This window comes from Gopherus flavomarginatus, chromosome 6 (genome assembly GCF_025201925.1).
Source record: "Gopherus flavomarginatus isolate rGopFla2 chromosome 6, rGopFla2.mat.asm, whole genome shotgun sequence".
Classification (NCBI taxonomy): Eukaryota; Metazoa; Chordata; order Testudines; family Testudinidae; genus Gopherus; species Gopherus flavomarginatus.
Window position 1 is genome coordinate 36,350,524 of NC_066622.1, and position 25,243 is coordinate 36,375,766.

Sequence of the window (25,243 nt, forward strand, 5' to 3'; positions counted from 1 at the left end):
CTTTTAAGCCCAAATGAGTAATTTTGCAGAACTGTACTCAAAAATACACAGAGATCTTGCAAAACTAAAGTTGCTGCACCCTGATTAAGAACGCAGGCCACATAATATAAACTCCACTTGTGCTCATTTGCATGCTAATACCCTGAATGCCCTTGCAGTTCAGAGAAACTGTCCATTCTCAAGAGGTTTGAATGAAAACCACTGAAACTAGCTGAGTTGTTACCATAACCAAAATGTTGTTACATCTAACATCCCTACTTGAATAAGCAGCACTCATATAGGAATGGTCAAACAGACAGTCAGTTAATCTTAGTGACAAGATAAAGGTTTATATCTTTATACTAGACTTCAGGAAGCAGTAACCGCAAAGGATTCTAAGGTGATAAAAATATCTATAGTAAACTCTCCTATCATTAAATTGTTCTGAAAACACAAAATTGTTCAAAAATGACATATATAAAAGATCAGTTCATTACAGCAGTGATATTATAATATTTGTTTTAGGTTAGCAAAGATGTTTGTAAAATCTTCAGATTCTTCTAATAATGCTAAGGGAGAAAGCTGTAATATTTTCTAACTTCAAAAGGATAATGAATGGAAAAGGTCTGTTTAAGTATCAGGCCCACTTTCTACAGGGTTTGATATATCAGTAGTCACACAGAAGAAAATGCATTAAGTATTACTCTGCAGCTATGCTTGATTTCATCCATTGATGATACATTTGAATTAGGGGTTATCTGCAATGAACAATAATATATATGCATCATATTCTTTATTGGGGAGAGGGGAGGAATGTTAGTGCCATGACTTAACATGCAGAATTCTTTGTAAATGTCAACAAATTCAACAAAAAACTAATAGAATTAATTGAATATTAGTGATATCAGAGATGATTGTTCTTCATTGGTGGTGGTGTGTATTGATAAAAACATCTCTGTATTGCTGTAGAAAAAGGGAGTTTGCAATACTTTCACAGGGAGGCTGTCAGCTAGAGGGGAAAAAAGTTTGTTATTCTAAGAAGCTGAATTTGTTTTTGAGGTTTATGCAGTTGGTCTCGGTTCTTATAGTCTCTTCAGTCAGCTCTCCCATGTGGCTACAGGAATACTATGTCTGATGTGTTCATATGAACTTCATTTCATCTTGGAATGGTAAACTTTAGGGGTGAGCAGTGAGGAGGCCTTGTGAAATAGATGAAACAAGATCTGTTCTATGAGTAGTGTCCCTGTGGATGCTCCACTTCAGGTGCACAAATGCATCTTGAGCCCTTGATTGGAGATTTTCCATTAGCAATGTCCATTCGGCCTGCAGAGGTGCTCTATACAGCCTTATGCCACATTCTGAGGGTATAGAGTGTTGTGCAGGCTAACCGCTCTCAGTTCCGTCTCTGCCACCTTGGGCTGAGACAGAGCTCTAGTGTGTCCACCTCGTGCATGCCTCAGCCTATTTTATAGTTGTTGTTTAATTAGTTTAGTGTTTCTAGTTAGTGTTGTTAGGATAGAATTAGATAGTTGTGGGAGGTTTCCATTTTTCCTTTCCTCATTTTATTTCTTCCCCATTTCCCCATTATTTGGCCTGGCTGGGCATGCCTGGCTCACGAGGTTTTAAACGCTGGTGCTCTTTTTGGGAGGCTATCCCAATCAGTGACGGCCATTCTAAGTATACCTGTTGCTTGGGAGAGTCAGATCTCCCAAAAGTGTACCTTTTTTTCCTGGGTCTAAAATCTAGAGTTCAGAAGATTCAGGAGACCAAACAGCTGATGGAGTACTCCCTTAAACCTGCTTCTGAGTCAGGTCATGAGACCACCTCCCTGCCTCATATGTTGGCCTCCAGGCAGAGCCAGGATCTCTTATACTTTGCCTAAAATCTTACCTAAAAAGGTGAAGATCTCAGAGGTCTCAGGGAAGGCTTCAAAGAAGAGTGGCTGTCCCCCACCACAAGGAGCCAGCAAGTCCTGTTCTCTGTTGGGTCTATGGCATCGGAAGCCTTGACCTCTCGACTTGGTACCAGCAGAACATGGAGATCCTTAAGCACTTTGGAGAAACATGGTGCTGGCAGGGCCTTGATACCATCTGCCTCCAGATCAGGACTGTCTATTTCAGACTTACCAATAGTGTCTTCCCATTCAGCTCCATCTGTACTGACAAAATCAAAGCACCTGCCTTTGTCCCCAGTGCCTGTGTACTACAAACCAGTGGTACAGCCCAAGTCAACTGCTGAGTTGGTACCGACCCACTTGCTACTGCAGGAATTCCATTACTCTGGGGACTTGTCAGTGTTAGATGAGCTGGAATCCTGCCTGCTTATGAGTACCAATTACTCTCTTTACCATGACCCTGGTCTCCAAATTACCAGTGCTTCCCAGTACTGCAGGATTCATCTTTCTTTTCTCCTGGGACACCTCATTGGAGCATGTTGAGGAGGATGAAGGAGACATTCAGTCTTGTCCTTGTCAGTGTGGGGTTCTCCTTCACATTATTATAGGAACTCATACTTTGACAAAGACCTTTGCCCACATTTGTCATGGTGGGATCACTCCTGGGTACTAGCCCCTCTCCTGTGTGGGCCTCCCCAGTGGCCATATTGGGATCTTGGGCAGCATATCTGCAACAACTTGCCACACCTCCAGCTCCACTGGTCCAGGAAACTAGAGCAAACAGTCTCCTTAACCAAAGACCCAACATAAGGAGACCTTTGAGGAACAGGAGGCTAGGGCAAACAGAGGCTACACCTCAAACCCCTATTTCATCTTCATCTCAATTTTAATAAATTCCAGGACCCTGTGAAGAGAATGGCAGATTCCCTTCAGGTTAAAAACTCACATCACGTGCTTCTGACTCCATTTTGCAGTCAGCGACACCCAGCTGGGTTCCGCTACCCTTTAATGAAGTGCTCCTGGATCCGTCAAAGACAGTGTGGCAAACTCCTGCCATCAAACCACCAACTTGTAAATGGGCAGATAAGAACTATTACGTTCCCCCCCAGGACTCCAAATTTTTGTTCTCCCACGCCCCACCTAATTCCCTAGTGGTGGATGCTGTAAACGAGCATTGTAGACAGCACTATGCCAGGTCTGCTCCTTTTATGACAAGGACCAGAAAAGGGTAGACCTTTTTGGATGGAAGGTCTGCTCATCCACAACCCTCCAATTTCGGATCACAATCAGTCAGTCAGTCATGGCCAACAAGGACTATACAAATGAAAACAAGTTTGCATCCTTTATTGAACATCTTCCACAGGAGCATAGAGAATTTACAAGCCATCATTAAAGATAGACATCTTTTAGCCAGAACCTCTCTCCAAGCATCCTTGGATGCCACAGATGCTGCCACTACATCAGGGGTGGGATGTAGTGAGTAGTGAGGTTGGGGTGAGGAGCACATCTCAGCGTGCTCACAGCTCAGTGCAGATGGTCATCTTGGGAAACCACTCTCCATATCAACTTGTTGGAACTCAGGGCAGTCAAGAATGGCTGTCTTCAGTTCCTTCTCCTCGTTAAGGGCAAATCTGTCAGAATGATGATGGTCAATATGGCTTGCATGTTCTATATCAACAAACAGGAAGGAGGAAGATCCCCTCCCTCTGTGCCGAAGCTAAAAAGTTATGGAACTTGTGTGTAGCCCATCAGATTCCGATCTCAGCCATTTACGTTCCTGGATTCCAGAATGTCACAGCCGATATGCTCAGCAGGCGCTTCTCCCAAGACTACAAATGAGAGTTGGATGATCAGATCCTGCATGGGATATCCCAGAGATTGTTACTTCTATCAGTGCACCTATTCCTCACTTCCAGCAACAGGTTAAACTAAGTCTATATTTTTAAAGGGTAAAATGTTTGATATATTTAAAAAACCCACTACCAGCTGTCCTTCCCCTCTGTTCTGAAATGTTCTTGTTGAATGTTCAGATAGGGCAGTTTACCCACGCAGCCCGATATACCCTGGGAGTGCAACATGAGATTGTATAGAGCAAATGTGCAGGCCAAATGAACACTGGTAACAGAAAATGTCTGCTCAAGGCCTCCAGAAGTGCATGCGCGGCTGAATGGAGCACCCATAGGGGGGCACATCTTGAACCATAGTTACTGCATGAAATGAGTAACCTTTTGTTTTAACTACTTGTATGATTAAAAATACTTGTTTTGTTAAAATACATCAGACATTTTACCTGTTAAAAATATAGACTTAGTTCAATCTACCTGCTCTACTTCAGTGAAAAATCCATATTTCTGGATTTTCTTTCGTTTCTGGTTGCAGAACTAGCAGAATGCACTCCAGTCTTCCTAGGAAGGTGGCATTCACCAGTCTGAAATGTCAGAGTGGCTGTACTGAATATCAGTAGGGCAGGACCACGTGGAGTAGTCTAATGATGCCATATAAAGTACTTTTGTAAATTAAATTCAACTTCAAAAGCTACCTGGTAATTATTGTCTTTATTTAAACATGGAATTCTTTTGCATAATGTGAAGCAAACTTAGTCAAGTGCAGTCACAATGGGAAAAATGACAGCATTTCCAACCTCAATTACAACGTAGCTCCCGTGATGAGGTAAGGTAACATTCTGAATACTGTAGGTGCCGTGCTACTGATTTGAAAGTTAGTCTTCCTTCCCTCTCCACCCCAAGAAAAGTGTTTATTGCTGCAGATGATTTGTGGTTTATTTGGGGTTTTTTTGTCCTCCTCATAGCATGAGAATACAGGACCCCAAGCCATCCTCCACATTAGGGCTCATTACTGAAATTGTTACCAGAAGCCATTTACACTACCTCAGTGATAGGAGATTGCTTACATAAATTTTGCAGCTTTACTTTTGCTTCAGTGGGTAAAATATCTGTCTGCCTGATCCTTTGAGATAAAGAAACTTGTTTATGTCCAAGGATTCAGGGTCCAACCTGATCTGTACTATAAGGAAAATAAGTTTTGTCCTCAAGAAAACACAAATTAAAATAAAAAAAATGCATCAACTAATACTCTTTTCTTTTGGCATTTTAGGTGTATCCTTTATTTCCAGGAACCTTAACGCTAATGATTCATGACTTGTGTCTGACTTTCCCTGCTCCAGCTAAAGCTGAAATCTATGTATCTGATATACAAGAACTGTACGTCCGAGTTGTTGACAAGGTTCGTATTTTTTCAACAGCCAGTATTGTTGACTGTCTCAGAATGTCATTGGCTTTTGTGCTCATTCCTAATGTAAGGCTGAGGTACACGAGAGGTAGCATGGTGTGGTAGTTACAGCATGAGGGTTCTGTTCCCCTCTCTGCCACTGACCAGCTGTGTGACCTTGAACAGGTCACTTCACTCCTCTGGACCAGAGTTTCCCCTCCCAAGCTTGCCTGTGTAGATTGTAAGCACGTCAGGCCAGAAGCAAATTCTTACTATGTATTTGCCTAGCCCATAGCTCAATTGATCCATGATCAATTGGTGCTTCTAGGCATTACCATAATACAAATGATTATGAATAAAAATACATGAATACTTCTGGAAAAATATTAATTCACATCGTCTTGTTTTTCTGAGAGTTTGGGAGAGTGATTCATGCACTAATATATTTTTTCAAGGTACTCTTTCATGTCAGATAAAAAGCATTATCTTATACAAAATTAAGTGTTGATATTTCTGGATGTTTCAACTGGCATGGGCATAATTCAAACACCTGAATTCATTCATTTCGCTTGACACTAATGATGCCTGGCAGTGAGGGCTGCTTAACACTAGAACCTCAGGGTCCAGTCTTAAATTTTTATTAGAGTATTAAAAGTTTATTCCACATTACAGTAAAAAGACATTTATGCCAATAAATAAGAATGATGATTGAATATACCTTTTCAAGGAAAAAGTCAATGATTGTGAATATATATTGCAGGTGGAGATTGGAAAAACCGTTAAAGCTTATGTTAGAGTATTGGATGACTCGAGGAAACCTTTTCTGGCTAAATATTTCACCGTCATGGATTTAAAACTGAGGGCAGCATCGCAGATTGTGTCGCTGGTGTAAGTTGATTCATGGTAATTTTTTCATTAATTTTTAAGCAATTCCCTAATAGGGAGAAGAAGAAAAAGTAATATTGTAGAAGTATTTTCTTACTATTTGAATGAATTTGAAGGGTGATGTTTTTAAAAAGGCCTCCATGCAGCCTCCGTGTTATTACTCCCAATCAATTGCAGGCAGAAAAGTTTACATAGGTTTTTTTTAAATTTGTCTCGAAAGAAGTCTCTCTCTGTGGGGCCTGGCTATGCTTAAGGTCCAAGTTCAGCTGAGTGCATGAGCATTTATTTAATTCCCATTCACTTTTCAGATTCAGGGCCTTAGTCGTGCGCAGTAGTACTTCATTCCATTCTGAGCATCGCAAGAGCAGAGAATGTGTAAACAATGTGAAGTGAATAAATACCTGTCTGGAGATCTGTATGAGAGTATCCAACTCATTGTATTGTGTTTGTTACTGAGTCTCTAGAAGTGACAAAACTGTATCATCTAGAAGCCCTTTATATTTTCTAAGTTGGAAGTAGATGAAGGGTTAAGAACTAGTATCAGTGGAAACAGAAGCCTTCTGTACTCTGTTAGTTAGGGTTCAGGCATCAGTGACATATCCTTACGTGCACTGTGCTGTTAGTGCTTCATCCTGGATGTAAAGGTATGCCAGCTTCAGGCAGTTAAGAAGTCAATATTCCTGCTGCTCCATAGTGAACTGAGATCCCTACATATTATTCTGCATAGGACTTTGTCACCTAAAACTCCTTGAGATGATAAATGAACCCCTTGTGCACTAAGTCACCCCTTTATTAATGTAATTCATTCAATGACCTCCCTAATTTAATGTGTTTTTCTTTTACTCCAGTCCTCTCGATGAAGCTCTTGATGACCATACTGCTGCTTTTCTAGTTCACGGCACGGTCATAGGTCAAACCAGCCTTACAGCAACAGTTGCTGATAAAAATGGACAAGAAATCAATTCTGCTCCCCAACAGATTGAAGTAAATAACTTCATTTCTAATTGTATGTTATCTGAAATACTCGTTATGGTGGGGCCGGAGTGGTATGAAAACAGTAATTTGGCACTGTCAAGCCTGATTCCTCACTCTGGCACATCGAGTGCAGAAGATGAGGCCCGCAAGGATTCTAAAAATTAATACTGGCCACTCCAGACTTGTATTAAACTCCTGGGGTTACAACTTCTCTCTGACCTTGGATGGGTAGATGCTGCTATCACCCAAGTGCAAAAAACCTCTTTGGAAACCCAGAAAGGCGCACTTGGGAATTCCTTCAACCCTCAATCCCTTTCAACCCCCTCTGGGGAGCAGCTGAGAAAGAAAACAAAGGAAATCAGCTGTTGCCACTAGCTAATTAAACAACATATGCACAAACCTCTTAAGGGACAAAAATTCAATCCTGGTCTTTAAAAAAAGGTAAATTTTATTAAAAACATAAAGAAAGAAAATACATTTGGTACTTAGGCTTTTTGCTATATTTTTAAAAAAACAATTACAAGGATTTAAGCATCAAGATAGCTCTCTTGAGGTCCAGCTTAACGGTTACAAGCAAAACAAAAGCACCTGGTGTTAGCACAGAGGAGTCCACAAACCATAAAGATATAAAAGAGATAAACCTAATTGCTTCTTCCTAGACATTTCCTGATCTACTTATCTGGGGTTTCAAATGAGTAGTTTCTAGGTATGATCTGGTGATTTTTCATACCTGGCCCAAAGCTTTTTACAGCATAGTTCCAGCCCTGTCTCTGCTGTCTGGGAGAATAACACAGACATAAAGTGAAAGTTTTTTTCCCCCAATTTAAAAAAGTTCTAGCCTTCCCATTGGCTCCTTTGGTCAGCTACCCACTCCCTTCCTTTTACCTATGTAGGGATACTTTTTAACCCTCTCCAGGTAAAGCAAGTAGAGAACAACTACCAAGAGGGATTTATAGCTAACTAGCTGGCTGGGTGTCCATAAAAGGGAGGTAACCCCCCCACACACACGCCCACCCCCTTCCATTTATATCAGGCACAGTCTCCATTTTTTTTCCTGTAAAATACCTGAAAAAAATATTTTTAATTCCAAATAAAATGTGTCCAAACACTAATCTCCTACAACATTTGAGAAGTGTAGTAGTACTTCTCCGCAAACATAGCTACGGGCCTGGGTTAACAGTGCTTTCCAGAGCCTTAGTTTGCTCAGGCTAACCAAGTTGCCGCACAAACCTGTATATGCTGTTCAGAGGCATAATTCATCTGACTCAGAGATTGGTGAGAACACAAATGTTTGTGCTTTCATTTCTAGGTCTTTCCTCCATTTAGGCTATTGCCAAGAAAAGTTACCCTGATCATAGGAGCAGTGATTCAGGTGAGGTATTTTTACATTTGTTCCATTGTAATTCCTGTTTGAGAAGTTGTTGTAATACATTATTAGAGAAGTGCTAACTGCTTTGCTTCCATGATGCTATCTTATTTATTTATTTATTTGTTTGTTTGTTTGTTTGTTTGTTTGTTTGTGGATGTTGATATTTAGCTTGGTATCATAGCTACATTCAGACTAGAACTCCTTTCTAGCATAGAGGCCAGTTGAATATCTTCACCCTTGACCACTTTTTTGTTTTAGCATGTAGTCAGAACAGTATTTTGATATTTATCTCACTTGAATGAAAAGCCAGCCCTCCCAGGATGAGTTGTGGTGTTCAGTAAACCTGTCACCAACATAAAACTGACAGCTGTGGGCTAAGTACGCAAAGCCAGGCACAGAGCAGAGTCACACCACCTGCAAGGAATGCAGAGAGGCAGAATTGCTCCTTAAATTCCCTGGCATGGGGATGCAGCATGTGTGCTGCAACAACCCTTTATGCGTGTAGCTTCTTGTCCCCATTTCCAGCTTCCCATGCGCCGGTCCTGCTCCATGTGCTGGTATGTGGGGTAGATGGGGGTCTGGGTGCTGCTGGGGGAGTACAGATGCCCACCCATTTGTCCTCATGTAGTCTGTGCAAAGAAAGGAAGTGGTGAGTAGCCACCCCCGCTGTTGTGCAACCCTGGCCCTGTGCAAATATTAACTAGAGCAGAACTGATGGATGCAGTCTGTTGATGGGCGCTGGTCTCTGTATAACTACAGATTACTTCAGAAGGAGGCCCTCAACCTCAGTCCAACATAATTTTCTCCATCAGTGACGAGAGGATTGCTTCAGTGAACAGCACTGGCCTTGTAAGAGGAGAGGCAGTTGGAAATGGGACAGTAACTGGAGTGGTTCACGCTGTGGATGCAGAGACTGGGCAAATTGTGGTGGTGTCGCAGGTAACACTTTATCATCTCGTGTCACAGAACCAGTTAATGTTGATCTTGGGTTAGCACACGGACTGTGTCCAAAATCAAAAATAAAATCTTGTCACAATAACTTCACTAGTTCCATTGGGACAAAAATAGCAATTTCAAACTCCCCAGATTATGATTTAGTGCATTCGCTTTGGAACGTGAGAAATATCTTCAATAGATCCTTAAATTGTGCATCTGACCACCTGAAAGTTCAATTCTGCACAAAACCCAGGACGATCTCATTACATTTGTAAAAGCAGCTGAGAGTCCTGTGGCACCTTATAAACTAACAGAGGTATTAGAGCATGAGCTTTCGTGGGTGAATACCCACTTCTTCGGATGCTTTCGTGGGTGAATACCCACTTCATCAGCATGCCCTCTGATACTCATTACATTTGACATCTATAGGCTTGACTGGTAAAACTGCCGAAAGAATCCGTCCAGGCCAGCCCTGCCACAGTAACAAAGGTTGAGACTGCTCATACCTAGAAGTTAACTCATGGTTGCCTAGAAGGATGGGGTTTTTTTGTTTTGTTTTTTTTCATTGAGGTCCATGCCTTCCTTAGATAACAGGTCACCTTCTGGAGTATCTCAATCAGCTGCTAAGTTTTTGTGGGGAGTGAAGCAAGGCCAGAGTTAGTCCTCTGCTGTAATCTGTGCCATGCTGCCAGGTACAGGCCATGAAACCCAGGAACTGCTCCTGCTGGTGCCAGTAATGAGTGCAGTTGCTAAGCCTGGAGACGGGAGCAGGCAGACAGGTAGAGGCCTGCTTCTAAAGCAAAAAAAGTGCAACGTTCTGTAGGGTGCTGCACATGAGACTCATAGCTCTTTGTCTTTGTGTTTACCTGAGGTAGGGTTTGGGCAACTACTGCACAGTGGAGCCCTTTGGCCTTCTTGGGGGGCACATGGAGATTCCCAGGTGAGGCAAGCAATAGAGACAGATCAGAATTTTGTTAAAAGTATTTGCTGTGTCTGTAACTCAGGAACAGCAGTGTCTGCCTGTGGCTTCTGGAAGGCAGCAGATTGAACTAGGCAGCCAAATCTCCTACCTTGTGACCACCAGGTCTAGTCCTGTCACCAGAACTACACTTCAGTGATAAAACTCTGGAAATGACAGGAGATGCAGAGAAGAAAAATCACCAAGTTTTACATCTATCTCCCTCTCATTCTTATTCTTTCCTCTTCTCTCTCTTGTTCTCCAGTCCACCCTTCTCCCCCTAGTTCTCTTCCTCCTATTTTTCCATTTTGTGATTTTCTAGCTCCCTTACTGTCTTGCACTGTTACTCTCCCCATCTGGAATCACTCACTTCTCTTTCTCCTGGAGACCCCATCTTCTCCTTCTTAGTCCTGCTAGTCATCAACTCTGTAGTCTTGAGCAAAGACTATTTATTTTTTAAGTAGTGCTGTTAGGGTGCTATGCACAGCTCAGATATGTTGGAAGACGTGGGCTCTTGCCCTGGTAGTTTACAATCTATCTTGCTATCAAATTGGCATAATTCAGTTTGATTGTCAATGTTTATATTGGTCTTCTGCAATAGACACATCCTCTACAGATTAGACTTCAGTACAGTAGATAAGTAAACACATTCCATATTTTATCTAAGCTGAAATTAAACAGCAATCTCCAGACTACATCCATTTAAAACACCACTCCATTCTCATCAGGGTGCCTTTTAAATTAAGCAACAACTAATATGTATGTGTGACTTTGTTTTTTCCCCTTCTGCCATAATGTTTTTTTCAGTCTGAGAACGTAAATCCTCTCATGTTGTTAGGGCTTTACTCAGCTGGATTTTGATGTGTCCTTTTATGGACAGGCATTCTGTACTGAGTTGACTTTGATTTGACATTGGATTTATAGTGTATTGATTTATGTCAAGTCTGTGGTTTCATCTGTTGTGTGAGAGGATTTCAGTTAAACTGCACGGATTTTTTTTCCCTTCATTTTTTTTCTGCAAATTTGTTTGTTGATTTTTTACAGGGAGAATAAAAGAAAACAAACAAGTCATTACAGTTCATTACAGTGTGTGGCAGGAGGGAGGGGGGAGCAGTTGGTTTGTTTTTACACTTCCATTTTAATCAGGGTCACACAAACAGAAAAATCTACAAAATCAATCATTTTGATTTCTTATTGCAAAGAGACATTTCTGTCACTCTGTCTTTTTAAAAACAATTGTCTTCCTTTAAACTTGGTGCGAGAGGCTTTGACGAGACACATGCCAGTGAGACCCACTTGTTATGAGGAGAAGCGTAATCATTGTTTCCCTTTGTCACCAACTGCATCATAAAACCAGGTTTCAGAGTAGCAGCCTTGTTAGTCTGTATTCACAAACAGAACAGGAGTACTTGTGGCACCTTAGAGATTAACAAATTTATTTGAGCATACTTCATTTGCTCAAACAAATTTGTTAGTCTCTAAGGTGCCACAAGTAGTCCTGTTCTTTTATCATAAAACCAGGTGTTTTAAAGCTTGTTATCTCTGCTTGAAGTCAGCGGTTCCAGTCTTTCAGGTAACAAGATCCATTCCCTGGACAAAGATCCTGGCTGTGCCCGTCAGTGCCCACTCCCTCCCATTTGTACCTTACGCTGCTCCAACCCTAGCCTGGCAATTTTGAGGCAACTGGGGTGGATCCAGGCAGCGGTTCATTACAAAGGCCCTGATCCTGCACTGAGCTTTCTGCAGACAGAAGGCTCTGCTGTGTGAACCTCAGTGTAGCCTACAGTAATCAAGGGCAAGTCTGAAGTCCCTGCTTTGATATGTGTAGTTTGGAAACTTGTTATCTAGCTGATACTAAAAATCTAGTTCACCAAGGTCATTAAATGAAATGATCTGCCTCCTACAGAGCTTTTTTTCCTTTTAGGATAAAGTGGAAGTCGAAGTAGTACGACTTGTGGCTGTTAGAATCCGTGCACCCATTACACGAATGAAAACCGGTACACAGGTTAGCTGAATTATCCTTAGAGTTCTTTCTCTCCCACTCTTTTTGTTTTATTTTGATATTTAATTTTCAAAGGAAATGTACTAATGAGCATTACAAAGAAAAAGTAAATAGTTTAGTTGGAAAGCATTTTCACGTCAACCAACCAAAGTTCTAAGCTTGATCTTGTGGAATAAAACATTAACTCATGATTTTTTTTAATTAATTAAATGATGATGCAAACTCTCATTCACTTCTTGGTGTTATTCTGGGCATCTTCCTATTTAACCTAATCAGACACTATTTGTGCCACAATAAAGCATATGCTGTTACACCAGTGGTGGGCAAACTACGGCTTGGGGGCCACATCTGGCACTCCAGATGTTTTAATCCAGCCCTAGAGCTCCCACCAGGAAGCAGGGTCCAGGGCTTGACCCACTCTGGCACTCCAACCGGGGAGTGGGGCAAGTCGAGGTCTTGCCCCACTCTACATGGCTCCAGGAAGCTGCGGCATGTCCCCTCTCCAGTTTCTACGCGTACAGGGCACACTGGGGGCTCCATGCGCTGCCCCTGCCTGCGGACAGGGCAGCGCGCAGGGCCGCCTGGCTGCACCTCCACGTGGGAGCTGGAGAATGGACATGCCACTGTTTCTGGGAGCTGCTTGAGGTAAGCGCTGCCCAGAGCCTGCCTCCTTGACCCCCTCCCGTGCCCCAACCCCCTGCCCAGCCCTGATCCCCCTCCCGCCCTCCAAACCTCTCGATCCCAGCCCAGAGCACCCTCCTGCACCTCCAGCTCCTCAGCCCCACCCAGAGCCTGCACACTCAGCCGGACCTCCAGCCCTCCTGCACCCCATCCCCCTCTTTCATGAGCATTCATGGCCCGACATACAATTTCCATACCCAGATGTGGCTCTCGGGCCAAAAAGTTTGCCCACCCCTTTCTTACACTCATGCTGCTGCTTCTTCTTTTAATGCTGGCTGCTTCTTTAAGACAGTGTTTCTCCAACCGCAAGGAGATTCTGACCTCTTTCAAGAGAGGATCACGCAAATAGGGTGCAAACAAGAAGAAAAGGCATTCTATTTCTGTTCTTGCTTTGGACTTACTAGAGCCAGAACTCAATGTAGAACCAAAAATTAGCAATCTGCCATGTTGGCATGACCACCAGGGAATCTTTTCATTTGGAGATTGGTTGTCTGGTCTATCCTCCTTTCAGGAAATTATGTAGTATGTCCAGTCTGGCTCTAATATTTCAAAATATGGGACCTCAACCAATTGCTTTGAGAGACTATTTCAGTCTTAGTTATGTCACTGTTAGGAAGCTGTTTCAGATATTTAGTCTAAATCATTTCCTAATTTCATCCCATTAAGCCTAGTTACGTACTTGTACCAGGCTAAATAATTACTCTCCTTGCTTGGTATTTGCACCTTTTGGATATTTATTATATGTATATTATGTTGTCACAAACTGGGGGTAGGGGAGAAGGAGCGGGTTGGCACAAACAGCCAACCAGCACAGAAGAGAGAATTCCTCGTCAAAACAGTAGAGAATGTAAGAATGTGTACGATGCTTCAGTCGTTAAGGGGGCCACATAGGATGAGTGACTCCTCCATGTGACCAGCTGCTGAGGGTTATGATTAAATGAATTCAGCACTTAGTTGTGGTAGAGCCTCTTACAAAAGGGAGTGTTTTAAAGATTTTTGATGCAAAACGATATGCCATTGTGAGATTTCTATACATGATATCACTTTTTGAATGTGCCCTTGGTAACCCAATATTTTAAAAAGTATTATTTCTTGAGTAATAAAGCTCTTCAGTTGACTTGGGCATTTTGTGTTGAGTTACTGTGTTCCTTCCTTATTTGTATAACTAATTTCTGCCCCAAAGTTGCACCTTTTTCAATCAAAGCTCCGTTTGTCTGCTTTCAGATGCCAGTTTATGTGATGGGCATCACCAGTAATCAGACCCCTTTTTCATTTGGCAATGCATTGCCAGGGTTAACGTTTCACTGGTCTGTCACCAAGAGAGATATCCTGGACATCAAGACAAGACACAATGAGGTAAATTCTACTGTAGGCCCAGAAATGGTTAGAGGTGTGGGTGCATGCGTGCACCCCATTTTTCGTGATGCTTAAACTTCCCCGGGATGGGAATTGAGATCCACTGCCTCCATTTGATCAAAAGGAGGGTACCCACATCAGGCACAAAGATGGAATTCCTTTCTTGTCAACTCCAGTTAATGAGTATTTTCTATTTCAGGCTTCTCTTCAGCTTCCATCAAAATATAATTTTGGTATGGATGTTTATGGCAGAGCAAAGGGAAGAACAGGGCTGAAGGTCGTTGTGAAAGCCCTTGATCCTACTGCTGAACAGTTTCACAGTCTGGCAGGAGAGCTGTCAGATGAAATCCAAATTCAGGTAAAATGTTCTGGTCGGCTTGTCTCATTTTAAACAAGAAACTACAGTTTTAATCAATATTACAGGTCTGAATTAAATACTTTAGAGCAAGGAATGCAGATGTAAAGATGCAGTTGCTGTCTAAGCCCCCACTCTAGATATTGGTGCTTAGGTGGCATCTCCCACTACTAAGAAAGAAGTTACCCATTTGTTAATTTGGGGTTAAGTGTTGGGCATTCCTTCCCTGATGGTGTCTGAATGTTATTTTGTTGAATTTTCTTTTTAGATGGGGCAGTACTGGAAGTTGGCTATGGTATTAAGGAAAAGTAGCCTTTAACATGCTATGGAAGTGGCTCTTTCAGACTACATATCACTGGCCCCATTAAGATACAGTATAGATTAATTTTGTGTAGTGGTGATGCACAATTACTGCAAGTCATATAATGGTTTCTTCAGGTCTTCAGTGCCATTTTACCAGTGTGGTCCGATCTCAGTAACACAGATTTAGAAGGGTTTTCTTGATAGTAACCTAGATCCATATCATACCTACTAGATCCACTCAGAGAAAGAATTTCACCTCCACCACCCTAGGGTCCACAAAGGTGGCATTTGGGGGACAAAATCCAGCTCTCAGTGGGCCAATGTGGGGAGAACATCTCCACCGCTTGGATTTTACCACAGGTGGGAATGATCTGAGCAACACATATTAAAAATAACGTGATGGAAATTTCAGTATTACCTTTTGAAACAGTGAGTAAGGTCATTGTTGCTGTGAATCAGGAATAAATGTGGGGGGAATCCAGGGAAGAAATGTTAGAGAAGTGTACCATTTAGTCAAATGTGTAGGCTCACTGTGAAGAGAAATGAACATTATTCAAGAAATGAGACACCCAGCATTTACCCCCCTTCTCACAAGCTGTTATGTTGAAAAGCCAGCTGTGCCTGGCTTTTGACAAGAGAGACTGAATCTTCCCAAGTTCTAAAACGTAAACACCACAGTTGCCTATTATTAAAAATCATAATTTTAAAAGTTCCTTTAAAATTACAGCCTTTGCATTTTCACCTTTGCTCCGAAGTGACAATACTTCAGATGAACACAGTATATTGTTACAGATAAGTTACGAACAGCAACAGTTTGTGAATTTTTTTTTTTCCCCAGTTTATAGCAGGAAAACATTTCAACCCTGTTTTTGCAGATATGCATGTGAGTAACATTACCTTTTAAGTAGGCCCATTAAAGCCACATGATTAAAGTTATTCACATGCATAAGTGATTGCAGGATTCTGCCCTTATTACAGAAATATGTTTTACGTCATATTAAAGCATAAGGTGGTGCAAGGTTTAACACAATCTTCTTTATCTACAAGTTACTATGCTTATCATTCTTAAATCTTGGCATATATTGTGGATGGTGGGCTGGCATTATTTGCCTATGGGTTTAGTGGTTAATTATGTCACCATAATCAAATTTAAAATCTCGGAGATGGGTGTAGAAAGCTATTAATATTTTAATACTGGCCTTTTTTTAAAAAAAAAAAAAAAGGTCATTTGAGGTCTTGAGTCTAGGGCAGTGTCAGACTTATTATTGAAGTGATGTTGTTGATAATAGAGTTGGAAGCTTCATGAGTCAATTGTAATTTCTTAGCTGTATTCTTGATATTCATTGTTAGCAGCACCCTGAAATTCAAATGGTGCATTTCAAGGTCTTTAAATTGCAAACCAGTTGAATGGAAAAATAAAAAATTGTTCCTCTCTTTAGAATGAATGACTATTCTGTACAATGGCTTACGTTTTTATTCTTTAACACCACAAACTGGGTATAATGAACACTACAAAGTATCATTCAAAAACGAGCATATTGGCAACTTCCCTCTTTAGTGATTCTTTTTTCCCCCTTGCCTGTGTAAGGGCTAAATACTGCTAACCTTAATCAAGCAGGAAGACCCAACCCTGCGAAGTGCCTTCCACTTCCTCAGAAATGCTGAGCACCCTCAGCTTCCATCATTTTTAATGAGAGCTGGGGACTCTCCGGGTCATGTGGCTGCAAGTACTACTGATTAGGATAAATATCCTACTCTGTTCTGTAAATACATTCACCTTTTTGTCCTATGATGGTTTGAGGCTCCCTATCCCTTGCATAAAACCATCAGTTCTCACACACTGTGATCCGTGGACCCCATAGGATTTGCTGATAGTCTCCACATCTGGCTGGTGACTTGGTGCTGGCTCCTTCTCCTTGTTCCAGCTACTAAATCACATGAAAAGACCATTAAAAAGGCAGCAGAGACTTCCCCCAGTACCAGCGGTGGTCTCAGATCACCTCTACCCTTCCCCCCAGCAGTCCTGCCCCGCTGCCCAAGTTTTAGTCACAGTGGGTATTTTTAGTAAAAGTCATGGACAGGTCACAGACCTGTGAATTTTTGTTTACGGCCCGTGACCTATCCATAACTTTTACTAAAAATGCCCATGACTAAAACATAGCCTTATGTATAATACACATGCATATGTGTATACAATAAACTTACAAATGAATTGCTCCACATCTACAGACTTTCTAGCATGACATCATGTCCTTGTACTGAGAAACAATTGGGAAATACAACATATATGCTTATAGAAGTGCATTTTTTTTACAAGAATAATGGGGACAAAATATACTATGTAGCATAAGTTAGAACCTCCATATGTGATATTTAATCTTGTGTGTCTTTGATTTTTCCACTACTTCATATAATAGAAATATTTAAAATCTGCTTTAAATTTTAATTTTTCAAAAGACTTTTAACACCTTATTGCAAATTCCTTCTAATGAATTTAATCTAAAACACAAAGCTGGGGAAACACAGAGGCAGACAATGCTCTCTGCAGAGATCTAATCCATCCACAATAAATTGAGAAGCCATACTATTTCTCCTCATCTACATAAATAAAAATCTCCCACTTCAAAGGGAAACAGAGAGTTTATGTATTAAACAGATTAAAAAGGTGATTTTTATTTTCATTGCAATTTGTTCTGTTTGCCTTGATAACATTTTTTTCTTCAACTGTACATCTTTTCAGTATGCCATACATAGAATCATAGAAATCCTAGAAATGTAGGACTGGAAGAAACCTTGAGAGATGATTTAATCCAGCCTCCCTTGCTAGGCAGGACCAAGTAAAGCTTGACCATCCCTGACAGTTGTTTGTTCAAACTGTTCTTAAAAACCTCCAGTGATGGGAATTCCACAACCTTCCTTGGAAGTCTGTTCCAGAAATCAACTATTCTTATAATTAGAAAGCTTTTCCTAATATCTAACCTAAATCGCTGTTACTGCAGAATAAGCCAGTTACTTCTTGTCCTACATTTGGTGACATGGAGAACAATTGATCACAGTCCTCTTTGTGACAGACCATAACACATGAGGACTATTATCAGGTCCCCCGTTCTGTTCTTAAGACCAAACATGCCCAGGTTTTTTTTTTTAAACATTTCCTCTCAAGTCAGATTTTCTAAACCTTTTATCACTTCTGTTGTTCTCATCTGGACTGTCTCACATTTATTCACATCATTCCTAAACTAGTGAACAACTTGTTAATCCTGTATATTAAAATATAGTTAAGGGATTATCACTACGAAGCTCAAAACAGTTGTTCTTATGTCCCTCTTTTGTGTTCCTTTTCTTAATTTCGTTTTGGAAGAGGAGGAATAAATAGAAGTAAATGTTCTTCAGTAGCTAGTAGAAATAAATAAGGCTAATTTTTATTTTCCAGGTATTTGATAAACTACTTCTAGTTACTCCACAAGTAGATGCAGAGCAAATCTTAATGTCACCTAACTCATTTATTAAACTTCAAACAAACAGGTAAGTAGTAATTTTTTACAGTGGGCCTATGTGTCAGCAATTTATTGTAGCTGTAAAGTATAATTCTTGATATTTAAAATAATTTTTTTTGTCTGTTTCGTTAAAAAAAAAACAAGTCTCCCTGTACATTCTTATATTGAAGGATTTATCTTTATCTCTACGTTTGTTTTCTATCCAATCTTGTGCTTGTCTTTTCTTAGTTAGAAAGCTATACCTACACAGTTGTAAAGGTCTGAGAACTTTTAGGTCTTGGTTTTAAGAGGTGCTGAGAATCTGTAGACTTTAACTTGAGTTGTGGGTACTCAGCACTTCTGAAAACCAGCTCCTTGATGTTCTTCTGACTGAGAGGCTGAGACTAGATTGTGAGACCAGAAAGTGTTTTACCTAAAGATCACAACTTAAATCCACTGATTTTTGGTAATGTTTTTATTTACTGAACTTTCACGTCACCATGGTAAAATCTGCATTTTGTTTCTTAAAAATAATAAATATTTATTTTTGTCTCTTGAGATTTTTTTACATGTCACGGTTACTTAAAATGATTGTATTTTGAGAAGTAGCAGTGTAAAAAATGTCTTGTCATTCCAGATGTATTATTTCTTAATGATTTCCAGCTCTAGTTTGTACAGAGTACAACTAAGAAAAGGCTATTTTTTTTGTCCCAGCCAGGCTTGATCTGCAAGTCTGGCTCATGTATTATCACTAGTAAAACTCTGGTCTTGGTTACATATCTGTAACTCTGTCTTCAATAGGATTACAGAGGTGTAACTGGGGTGGGTAAGGGGTGGAGACAGCAGGAAAGGATTTTGCCATTTGGAACTTGGTTAATAGCTCTCATGATGGCTTGTGAGTCCGAAAAGAAACCTGCTTTCACTCCCAATTGCTAACACTGGCTATACAGAGCTATTGGGATTGAAAAAAGCAGACACATTTTTCCTGCCAAAGTCAGGGAACGGATCTGCTGAATAAGGAGGTGCCATTTTTATATTGTCACTTTTCAAAGAATTGTTCTTTTAAACTTATTTCAGGCTTGATATAGTTTGTCTTAGTGGCTGAAAATTTCAAGCCCAGTGCTAGAAAGGGGCAGCTACTTTCCACAGGGGTTTTACCCATGGGGTCAGGACAAATGGTGTTTGCACTACTGCTTTCTCCAGGGGAGGAAAGCTTTAAAATTTGATTATGTCTCCATTGTCTGCATCATCCTTTGGCTGCCTGAGGCATGATGCATTGAATTCATTCATGTGTCTTAATGGTGAATACATTAATCAAAATCCAGTCCTGGTGCTGTAAACACCATGCAATCAAGGATCTCCTCCACTCCACCCCAAAAAACCCCAGCAGAGCTAACATACTTGAACAATCCCATGAGTTTAATTGTAATCCTTGTTTTCCCTCCCCCAACTTCCCTCTGTTACTCTCATATTATCAGCTGTGGTGCTATTTCTGACACCTAGCGTATTGTTTCTAAACCTCATATCCTTGCTCATACTGAATAGTACCTTACTCAACATATAGCACTATTGGAGATGATGAGACTCCTCATGACATAAAGTGAGTAAGAGTATCATAATCTGCCATTTAACCTATAAGTTATCAGGGGCAAGGATGGTGTGTCTTGTTCTGTAAATGGCCTGGCACACTTGGTATGGTCAATAAATTAAAATAATCCTTATGGCTCCCTGGCCTCTCCTCTTAAGGCTTTTTGTGGTTACTCTGAGCAGCTGAGGGCCCAACCAATGGAGAATAATTTGCATACTCCTTTTCACTGTACACCTCCCACAATGGTCAGACCATTCCCCCTATCCTGGGATATTCCTGTCACAGTTCAGGGCAACTGCACATGTATTCTCCCCTCGTGGTCCCCCAAAGGAATCTTATCGAGGCTCCTGACTCCTCAGCCTCCATCTCTTTTGGGTAGAGACCCGCATCTCTCTCCCTCCTCCTGACTGGGAGTTTTCCAGACTCCACTGTTCCTTCCTTACACAAGGATATTGCCAGCAAACGAAACTGCCGAACCAGGCCAGCGTCTGTGCTTGGCTTTCTCGCCAAAGGCTTTGAACAGCGAAATTGACCGCAGGTACATGTTACCACACAGCTCTTTCTAAGCAAGCACTTTTATTCTTAAGGTGAAAACGTTACGGAGTAGACATATAAAAACAATAAAAGAACCTACAGACATGCTAAAAGCTTACCACAGTTCATCCATCAGTCTTAGGGGGCCATACTAGATCAAGTCTTTCCAACTCTTCTGCAAGTATCAAGGCTCCCCTTGGACAGGAATTTCTGACTGTTGACTGAATCAGAAAGAAGGCTTTGAGTCAGTTTAAACTCAGGCTGTTTATCCAAAAGTCCTTTTGTCTGTTGGCCTCAGGAGAATCTAGTTTGAACTCGTATATGTAAGCCTCTCTGGAAAGTGATACCTCGGGGAGAGGCTGAGGAGGGAGATATAACAACCAGGCTGATTCCCTTTAATCACCGCTCACAGCTTCAGCTCCTAGAGGAGCTGTGGTAGTCCTTCTGCGTGAAGAATGACATAATCATACACAAACCATTCATTTAAAACAATGGACCCTAAAGATGCTCTGTGGGGTTGCAATATCTGTCACATCTCCCTGAGAGAGGTTACATACAATCCCAGCCCACAATAACACACAAACTAAGGCGTTTCAAGGAGAGTGCCGGAAGTTGCCATATTTGTCACAATGCCACCAGAAACAGTTTATCCCGTGGTGTAATCCAGCCTGGCACCTTCACTATTTGACCAGCTATGAAGGGCCATCAGGATACAGTTTCCTTGTTGGGTTCCACAGAAGGAAAATGCTGTATTCTCAGCTGAATGGGAAAATGCATGGGAGTGGGGAGAGAGAAGAGAAGGTTGTTTATATGTATGGTAGAACATGTGTAAGTGGTTCTTTAAAATATCCAATGAGTCAGAATGCCTGCTAATTAGAGTTTATACGTTTGCTCACTTTACTTATTAATATGCTAATACCATGGAGTGTTTTATTCCAAAAATTAACCTTGTGTACAAACAATTTCCAGGAAACTAATGAGAACTACTTAGTCATGTTCCTGTCTTTATCTTTATCTTTAATACCGGTGAGGACCCTGGTAGACTAATCTGCTACTGAATACTGATGACGGAAAATGTCTGTGAAAGCCACATGCTGTACCCTTATACACTAATATTCTGAATGAAGTTCACATCAGTAAATTATGACACTGTAAGGTAGTGGACAGCAAGTGGATTTTAATATGTGCCCAAGCATAGATAAGACTTCTTCCAGGAAGGCTTGAATCAGGATCTGAACACTTGAATCTTAGATTAGATTACAGCACTTTGTGGCTTTATAGCAAAAACACGATAAATGCACATATCAGTAGCACTAGTTTACGCTTGCTTTAAATAAATCTGGTTGTAAATGTAGATTTTGTTTTTTAAAGCTTTCTGTTTTTGCTTTATCAAGGGACAGAGTAGCTTCCCTGAGTTACCGTGTCCTGGATGGGCCCAATAAAGTTCCCATTGTACAGATTGATGAGAGAGGCTTTCTGAACTCGGGGTCCTTGATAGGATCATCAACAATTGAAATAATTTCCCAGGAGCCATTTGGAATCAACCAGACCATTGTAGTTGCTATTAAGGTAGTATTTTTCTCTTTATCTTCACTAGGGTCAGAATACAATTAAGGCTAATGCTGTTCCATCCATTAAAAACATACGCTCCTATGACACCAACTGAGTAAAGTTAATTTCACCTATAAATTCTGCGAAGTATAAAATGCACAGATAAATGGACAGTTCGGTGTTCTTTTTAACAAGGTGTTGGAGTACCAGTTTGGTGGCGTAATGAAGTTTTAAAATGTGCATCTCCTCACATCGGAGAATTCTCAGCTGTAGCACAGTTCACCAAAAATGTGCCTGTGGATTGCATGTACACGTGTAAGCTAGAAAAATATTGTCCTAAAAAAAAAACTCTTCAGAAATGTTTTCTTTTAGACGTGTTTGATACTCTGTAGCTACTGACATCTATCATAGGTGGTTCATGTCTCAAGGAGAGGAAAGGGATAAAGCCAGCTAGAGTGATGAATACAGGGTTAGCTACAAGGTGACTAACAATGGTGTTTGAATTTTCAGCATGTCTGTGTTGTGCAGAAATCTCATTATGTATCTTCAGCTTCCAAGTACTGTAGCTCTTAACAGACTCTTTCTACAGGGAATCAAAACAGGAGAGTGACTACCCTCAGGTTCAAATTTAGCTGCTGTCCAATGTACTTAGTAAGCTGGGCAAGAAGCTTGTCCAATGTTGGTGCATGTTGCTTGTAGTGCTAAAGTTCTCTGAAGCACCTTCACTTCAGAGAAGGCACAAAAGTTATAGTAGGAACCAGCAGCGAAGGGATTAAATTGTCACCCTGACTAATGCTCTTTCATATGATTACCATTATTAAATTACATGGACTTCTGCTTGGGTATAATCATGCATGTTTCTGTTTCACCACTTTGGGCACTGATGGCTCATCTGTATGTCCTGCACAGTCTAAACCAAAGTAATACGGAAGAGTATATGAGTACTTTCCACATCCCTCAGGCCATAGCTTGCTTCCCCCTCCCTAGTACTTAGCCTAGACTCTGCTGGGTCCTGATCCAGTGTTCATTATAACCACGGAAAAGACTCCTGTTGATTTTCTTGGGAGCTGGATCAGATACCCTGGCCTGCATGTTGGGGTGGTGGAGCCATGGTCTCTCCAGTCATTTATTCATTCTGTCTGTTCATGGAACCAGCAAACTGCAGGATTGAAGATTTAAGACTGTAAGCTCTTTGGGGTAGGGGCTGTCTTTTTATTTCACATCCATACAGCTTCTGCCGTGACCTGTCTACTTATCTTAGGTACTTATCTGGCCCTGTTGCCATCTGAACACTTCATATCTTGGCTGTCTTTATCCTCACAATGTCCGTATGAGGTAGAAAAATTATATTAGCCACATTTTACAAGTGAGGAATTGAGGCACAGAGAAACCAAGTGACTTCTCCAAGGTCACACAGGGAGGCAGAGCAGGACATGAACCCCGGTCTCCTGACTCACAATAGGCTAATCCTCTAATCACTGGACCTTCCTTCCTCTGTCTAGCTGTATATACCAATCTGAGTATTTTGGCAGTCTTTGCTCAGGAGAGGCTGTATTACTGAAACAGCAGGAGGCAATGAAAGTAAGGAGTGATGTATTATACCAGAGCTTTGTGGGGAGGTAAACTCAGCACTTGCTCACATGCCGTCTGGGCTCTAGTCAACCCAAACATCAAAACATTAATGCTAGAAATATCCAGAAAACTGAGATGTTCTTAAAAAATAAATAGCTGCTTTCATCAATATTAGATTTAGCAGTTGTCTCTTACAGACCCTGTTTTGAGACTGTTAAGTAAAACAGGCTTGAAAGTCTCTCATGGAAATGGCATTTTTGTTATCTTGTTACATCAGTTAGTTGGGCAGATGGCCATATGCACTGATGTTTTAGCTTATTACATCAGCTAGTGGAGCAGACAGCTGTACATACTGATATTTTAGCCACAGTTTTCAGACTCGCCAAAGATGCAGTTTCCTTGAGGCTAAAGCCGTCCTTTCTTTTTCAAGTTTTGACATGTACATTTTGAGATAAAATGCAAAACTCTGTTATCTGAGCCTCTTGGCTCAGAAGAAAGGTATCCTTGAGGGGGGCATTTAAAGTACTGTTCTTTATACAGTTGAAGTTTTTTTTTTCTTCCTTTATCCTTCCATTATTTATTTTCCAAAAGCTGTATCAGAGAAAACTCACATTGTCCCTTTACTTTTGATAGCTTGCCTAGATAAGTCAAACAGGTTTTCCTTTTATTAATTAATAGAGGAAATACATTTCCACAACAAAACATTTGTGAATTCATCATCGTAAGAACGATTCCCTGCAGGTAAGTGTTGCTGCAAAAATTGTCTTTATTTTTGCACAAACGCTTGTTTCTTTAAACAGCTTGAAGAATGGGAGCAGGGATTGCAAACCCATTCTGTTTTTCTTGGGCAGGGAGCCATTAAACCAGCAGAATGCAGCTTGCTGACCAATCTGGTCTTAACAGATGCAAGGTAGGCCCAATCAGTCAAGCCATAGGACAGTTTATTTCAGGGTGGCCTGGCCCCTTCTGCAACATGAGCATTCCCTTTGAATGTCCTGACTGAGATTCTGTGCTGTGCCTCTTAGAGATGCAATACAGAACTCGCAGCCCAGTGGAAGTTATGTAGCTAAAGTGGCTTAGTCCTGGGCAACTCCTGCAGCACCAATATAATAGACACAACCCAAGGGAGCTGTCTGAATTGCAGCAGCCTCTCCTTGGCTGCCCATAATCTCCACAGTTCTGGAGCCACACCCCACTATAGCAGGTCTTGAGAGGTGGCCATTGGAGGGCAGCCTTACAGCTGTCTTCCACTGTTCCTGCACTGGGGGAATCTTCCCCCTGCCAGATCTTGGGCTTTTAGAGTCCCTTTATGCCTGGGGTAGAGGTACTGAAGCAGATGTTAGAATCTCATCCCTGGTTCATATGTAGCTCATGCACCACTCACCCAGGGGCTGATCTTTGGGACTGTATAATCTTTGTATATCCACCTTTACTGGGGAGAAACCTGCAGGTTATTAGTTGAGTTGTGTATCTGTTGAGTTTTCTGGTTTTGTTTTACAGGATAAACACATTGTCTCTGTAATTTTGTGCATTTGTTACATGTCCTTATTGCTTCTCAGCTCCTGGTGCTATACGAGCAGGAGATGCTTTGCAAGGACTTT

At 41.1% G+C, this 25,243-nt stretch overlaps 1 protein-coding gene across 1 annotated transcript in view; it reads left to right on the forward strand.

Moving 5' to 3' along the window:
- The window catches only part of NUP210 (nucleoporin 210), a 116,011-nt gene that overhangs the window by 70,781 nt on the left and 19,987 nt on the right, over positions 1 to 25,243 (forward strand). Inside the window, exons 21-30 of the mRNA XM_050957942.1 lie at positions 4,988 to 5,116; positions 5,862 to 5,989; positions 6,835 to 6,970; positions 8,271 to 8,333; positions 9,090 to 9,269; positions 12,149 to 12,229; positions 14,132 to 14,263; positions 14,463 to 14,621; positions 18,355 to 18,446; positions 21,914 to 22,088. Of these exons, the coding sequence (XP_050813899.1) occupies positions 4,988 to 5,116; positions 5,862 to 5,989; positions 6,835 to 6,970; positions 8,271 to 8,333; positions 9,090 to 9,269; positions 12,149 to 12,229; positions 14,132 to 14,263; positions 14,463 to 14,621; positions 18,355 to 18,446; positions 21,914 to 22,088 (1,275 nt within the window). The remainder of the gene's footprint in view (positions 1 to 4,987; positions 5,117 to 5,861; positions 5,990 to 6,834; positions 6,971 to 8,270; positions 8,334 to 9,089; positions 9,270 to 12,148; positions 12,230 to 14,131; positions 14,264 to 14,462; positions 14,622 to 18,354; positions 18,447 to 21,913; positions 22,089 to 25,243) is intronic.